Raw genomic sequence first — 6358 nt, 5'->3', positions numbered from 1 at the left:
GGAAGGAAGATGGGGCAATCTACTTCCGTAGTGATACTGCCTCGGAAACCCAAGGAGGGGTTGCTATGAGTTGGGTCTGACTCGACAGCACATAACAACAACAACAACAAATGAGAAAATGGAAAGATGAAAATTAAAATAAGATACCATTTTTCATCCTTCAGAATAGATCTGTAAGAATGAAGGAAAAACATCCATTTTCATACATGTGAGCAGCATGTATTTGGGACAGTAATGCTGAATTTTAAATGAAAAAAGCACACAGATGTTGGCACAGCAAATACACGTTTGGAATGCTACCCTACAAAAATAAACTCAAAAACAAATGTATGTAAGATTATAGGTATTCAGATGTATATTTCAGTATAGTTTGTAGTGGCAAAACAAGACAAAAAACAATAAAACCCAAGGACACCCAAAATACTAATAAAAGAATAGTTTAAAGATTTTTGCATGCTATGGAATAATACAGAAGGAAGACTGGGCAATCTACTTACATAAAGATTTACCACCTCAGAAACCCAAAGAGGATCGCTTTGAGTTGGAACTGACTTGATGACAGTGAGTTTATGGAATAACATGTAGTTATTTAAAGAATAGAATCCCTGGGTAGTGCAAATGGTTATGTGGCCAGCTACTGCAGTGTAGTATATTACATACTGTGGCTTTTCTAGCCATAAGTTTTTGTAAACTCTGGTGAAATTTGCCATGAGCAACTGAGTAGCTCCTGATAGTAAAGTTATCCACTTGAGGTATTTCTGTTGAGAGTGGCATGAAGTAACATTCTGGGAAGTTCTTTCTCCCTCAGATGTATAGAATTCTGATGTTGGGATTGGACAGAGTTTGGCCACTCTGTCAGGCTCAAAAAGGAGCCCTTCTAGAGGCAGAAGGAGTCTCTCAGACTGCTGGCTGAGAAAGACATGCTGCTAGAGAAACACACTCTTGAGAGACATGAGAGACACATGTTGCTGAGAGACATGAGAGACACGCATTGCTGAGATAGAGATGCAAGAGACACATACTACTGAGAGAGTGATGTGCTACTGAGACTGCTGGCTCCTGAGTGAGACGGCTGGCTGCAAGCGACCAAGTGCATTTTAGAACTTGAATTATAGTCTAGTGCTTCCCTAATAAACCCCATAATCTGTGAGTTCTTTGTGGTCACTGCAGCAAATTATCGAACCCAGTAGAGAGGTGGTGGGTGCTGCAGGAGGAACGGTTTTGTGTGAGGGTTGGTGAAAGGGCTGGAGGGAGGCAGCATGTTTGGTCTCACAGAAACAGGCCTTGGGCTACTGATGGTGATTCTGTCTTCCTCTTGTGGGGTTAGAAGAGGTCACAAGATGCAGCTTCCCTGCTTTTTCAACAGCTACTAACCAAAGGGTTGGTGGTTCAGATGCATGCAGAGGAGCTTCCAAAGAAAGGTCTGGTGATCTATTTCTTGAAAGACCACAGCCACTGAAAACCTTGTGAAGTTCACTCCACTCTGACACACATTGGGTTGCTATGAATTGGAGTCAACTAGATGACAACGGGTTTGGTCATTAAGAGAATATGTTAAAATATATCTGCTTAAAATGTAGAAATGTTCATGGTCTCTTATTCAGTGAAATAATCAAGTTGCAAAATATTATGAGTGTTTTGTATCTGAAGTGTTTGAATTTTGAACTACAGGGGCAGAAGGAGACAGACCAGCATGTCATCACTGGTTATTACTTCGTAAGTGTGAAGTTGGGGAAGGGTGGAGAAAAGAAATCACTTATGTTTTATTTATTTATCTTTGTATTGCTTCATGTATTGTGATAAGCATTTCTCACTTTTGTAATTAAGAAAAGAATAGAGAAAATGGAGCACATGGGACAATGAGCACGATGTTCAGCTAACTCTGAGACCATGCTACTTGGAAAATAAGGAACTAGAGATGTTTGGTCTGGAAAAACCAGGACATCAAGAAGAATCCAAGATGTTGGTCACTAATCATGTAAGGCACTGTTGGTTTTCTAAGAAACTGAACTTACTACTCTCTTCTGAAGGAAAGGTAGGAGCCATGAATTGAAGCTGCAAAGGACATTTCAGCTTAGTATGTGGGATGGTGCACTAAGAGGTCAACATGTCTGCAGGTAGAAAGGGACAAACTTGTCCACCTCTGCACCATCCCAACACCACTGCAGGCAAGGGCACGCTGGCCAGGACTAGTCCCAGGTTCAGTTCCTCAACCAGCCAATACCTTGGGCAATGTCGTCCTGCCTCTGTGGGCAGGGCCATTCCACCTTGTGCCCGGGTGGTGGCGGGTCTCGCTCCAGCTGTTTGGGGCACCTTCCTTCATTGAACACATGTGGCAGGTTGGTAGTATGCACTTGTCGGAGTTGCTCATAGTCACTCAGAGCTGCAGTCAGGTCCCAGTTTTTGCCTGTGGGCAACAAAGGACAAGAGATTACAATATTAATGCATTAGCAAATGGCTTCTTGTAGAAAATAACCATGCATAAAGGGTTTCTTATTAGCAAAAAGGGTTTCTTCCCTCCAGTTGTTTTTGCTTTTTGGAGGAGAAATGGCCTGACCCATAATTTCTTAAAACAGAATTTCACAACCATGACTGATGTCTATGTGAAGTGTGTGACTATATCTATTATCCTAACTTTAGACACACACACATGCATACGCAGTGCAAACATGCACACACGTTCACATGGACATATGCATATGCACATGTGCCCACACATGTACACATATGCACATGCCCACACATGTACACATATGCACATGCCCACACACACATAGTTCTACTAGAGTCCAAAACATTATATTCTTACTTATCTTATTACTTTTTGAAAATCAAATTGTAAAGCTTACTCTCATAGGTGAGCAATCATAAAATAAAAAATGAATGAAAAAATTTCCAAATTTTATATTTTCATTATTTTTAATTTGGGCAAACCAGAAGCTCCTTGGGATCCTGTAGGTTGGAGAGTAATAACAGAAAGTATATTTTAGATCCAGGCTTTATAATTTGGAGTGATGATAGGCAGGACTGGTGTGGTCTTGGACAGTTGGTGAGTGTCGTGGTCATGGAGACCAGCACTAGGTGTTGGAGCAGACTTTGCATCACTAAGAGAAGCTATATTGAGGGTAGGACTACGACATTGGAATTATAACTCCCAGTTTTGAAAGGAAGGAAGATGTTACACACTCCACCTGATTCAATTAGGCATCATGTACTTTTTAAAAACAAAGTTAAATGTATAACTTGAATTTTAAGCAGCAAATAAAATCAAATCTTCTCCAGATTAAGTCTGAATTGCAGGTATTAGCTATGTTGATTATTCACATTCTGAAGGATGTCTTGTATACTTTAGAATGAAACCTTAAATGTATGAAAGTATAGCTGAACATCTTCCTTTCATCTTTCTACATTTTATCTATTACAGACTTAATACCATCAACCATAAAATTTAAACTACATTACAGTCATTTACAACTTAATCATATTTTTGCCGCCACAGTCATCGTCTTAGTTATCTAGTGTTATTATAACAGATATACTATGAATGGCATTTAACAAACAGAAATTTATTTTCTCACAGTTTAGGAAGCTAGAGGTATGAAATCAAGGTGCTGGCTCTCGGGGAATGCTTTCTCTCTCTTTCCGCCCTGGAGGAAGGTTCTTCTCTTAACCTTCTGCTTTCCCATTCGTTGGTGATCTCCATGGGTCTTGGCATCTATCTCACCTTATCTGTGCTCTGCTCACTTTTTCAATCTTTTACACCTCAAAAGAGATTAATTCAAGATACACCCTACACTAACCCTGACTATTTAACATAACAAAGACAACCAATTCCCACATAGGATTATCATCACAAGCATATTGTTGTTAGGTGTTGTCAAGTTGGTTTCAACTCATAGTGAACCTATCTACAACAAAACGAAGCACTGCCTTTTTATCTAGCAGTCCATGCTACATTCAACATTCTTTGCCAACACCACAATTCAAATACATCAATTCTTTATTTTATTTTATTTTCTAATTTTTATCGTGATTTGTGTGAAAGTTTACAAAGCAATTTCATTTTCCATACAACAGTTCATACCCATTTTGTCTTATGACATTGACTTCAGTACCCCACAATGTAGTAGCTCTCTTCCCACTTCCTCTGCATAGTTACCTCTTCCCTATGTCCTTTTCTCCCATGTACTTTTGCCCTCCTGAGCTGTCTCCCCATGCAAAACAGTGCCCTTCTGTTCTCCCATGATTGATTGTTCCAAGTAGTGTATCTATTTGATGTAAATATTCACTCCATATGCCTATTTATTCTTTGGCTGGAAGCCGCAGGAGTGAGTTCAATTCCAGACCTGAAGGGTGACTAGGGGCCATAGTCTCAGGGGTCTCACCAGGCTCTATCATCCCAGCAAACTTGTTGTTTTTTTTTTTTTTTTTAATGATTTTGAGTTTTTTTCCAGATTGTTCTCTCACTCTACCCAGGATCTCCTGCACTGATTCCCCCCTGAGTGGCTGACAATGGTAGCTGGGCACCAACTAGTTCTTCTGGTCTCATGGTCATATTGGCTGAGGATCACATGGTCTACCAGTGCCTTGGACTAATTGTTTCCATGCACCTTTGGTTTTTTTCATTCTTCTTTGCTCTGGATGAGGAGAGACCCATCGTTGCATCTAGATGGCCGCTTACAAGCTTTTAAGATCCCAGGTGCTACTCACCCAAGTAGGATGTAGAACAATGTTTTTGTGTAGTATATTATGGCCCCACCGAAGAGGCAGGAAGGAGGGAAAGCTAAGGATGACAAGGTGGAGGGACCCAGGTAAGGAGAGGGAGACAGGCCCCATCCAAGAGGCAGAAAGAAGGGAAAGCCAAGGATGACAAGGCAGCAGGAGTCAGGTAAGGGGAGGGCAGAGAGGTTTTGAATAGCTAAAAGAGATGAACTTGTCTGTCAGTTTTTTTTACTGTGGTGGCTTGTATGGCTGTGAGGCTTGAGGCTGTGCTACTGGTGTTTCAAACGCCAGCAGGGTCACACATGGTGAACAGGTTTCAATACAGTTTACAAACTGAGATAGAATAGGAAGAAGGAAGAGGCCATCTTTTCAAAGAACTGGCCAGGGAAAACCTTATGAATAGCAGAGAAACACTGTCTGTTACATTACCAGACAACTTTATGAATAGCCCAGAAATATTGTCTGATATAGTGCAGGAAGATGAGCCTGTTAGGTTGGAAAGGACTCAAAATATAACTGGGGAAGACCTGCCTCATCAGAGTAGAACCAAACTTAATGATATGGATAAAGTAAAGCTTTCAAGACCTCCATTTCCTGATGTGGCATGACTCAAATCAAGGAGAAACAGCTGCAAACTTCCATTAATAATCAGAACATAGAATGTATGAAGTATGAATCTAGGAAAATTGGAAGTTGTCAAAAATGAAATAGAATGGATAAAGATTGATATCCTAGGCATTAGTGAGCTGAAATGGACCAGTTTTGGCCATTTTGAATCAGACAACCATATGATCTACTATGCTGGGAATGACAATTTGAAGAGGAATGTCATGGCATTCATCATCACAAAGGATGTTTCAATATCTGTCCTGAAGTACAATGCTGTCAGTGACAGGATAATATCCATATGCCTATAAGGAAGATCAGTTAATACTACTGTTATTCAAATTTAAGTACCAACCACCAAAGCCAAAGATAAGGAAATTGAAGATTTTTATCGACTTCTGTAGTCTGAAATTGGCTGAACAAGCAATCAAGATGTGTAAATTATCACTGGTGACTGGAATGCAAAAGTTGGAAACAAAGAAGGATCACTGGTAGGTGGAAAATTTGGCCTTGGTGACAGAAATAACACTGGAGATAGTATAATAGAATTTTCCAAGACGAACAACTTATTCATTCCAAATACCTCTTTTCAACCACACAAATGGTGGCTAAACATGTGGACTTCGCTAGATGGAGTACACAGAAATCAGATTGACTGCATCTGTGTCAAGAAGCAATGGAAAAGCTCAATATTTTCAGCCAAAAGAAGGCAAGGGCTGATTGTGGAACAGACTATCAACTGCTTATATGCAAGTTCAACTTGAAGTTGAAAACAATTACAATAAGTCCATGAGAAGCAAAATATGACCTTGAATCCATCCCTCCTGAATTTAGAGACCCTTCAAAGAGCAGATTTGATGCACTGAACATCAATGACCAAAATCCACAAGAATTGTGGGATGATATCAAGAACATCATCCATGAAGAAAGCAAGAGGTCATTAAAAAGATGAGAAAGGAAGAAAAGACCAAAATGGATGTCAGAAGAGACTCTGAAACTTGCCCTTGAGAGTAGTTAAAGCAAATGGAAG

The 6358-nt window shown here is 40.1% G+C and overlaps 1 protein-coding gene across 1 annotated transcript in view; it reads right to left on the bottom strand.

The window, feature by feature from the left end:
• Positions 1–6358, bottom strand: part of OTUD7A (OTU deubiquitinase 7A) — a 368297-nt gene that overhangs the window by 245082 nt on the left and 116857 nt on the right. Inside the window, exon 2 of the mRNA XM_042782189.1 lies at positions 2225–2407. Within this exon, the coding sequence (XP_042638123.1) occupies positions 2225–2407 (183 nt within the window). The remainder of the gene's footprint in view (positions 1–2224; positions 2408–6358) is intronic.

Source organism: Orycteropus afer, unplaced genomic scaffold, assembly GCF_000298275.1.
Source record: "Orycteropus afer afer isolate SDZICR_OR568_19922 unplaced genomic scaffold, OryAfe1.0 scaffold00256, whole genome shotgun sequence".
In the NCBI taxonomy this organism is placed as follows: domain Eukaryota; kingdom Metazoa; phylum Chordata; class Mammalia; order Tubulidentata; family Orycteropodidae; genus Orycteropus; species Orycteropus afer.
Note: the sequence above shows the minus strand (reverse complement) of the source record. Positions and strands in the feature narration are given on the sequence as shown.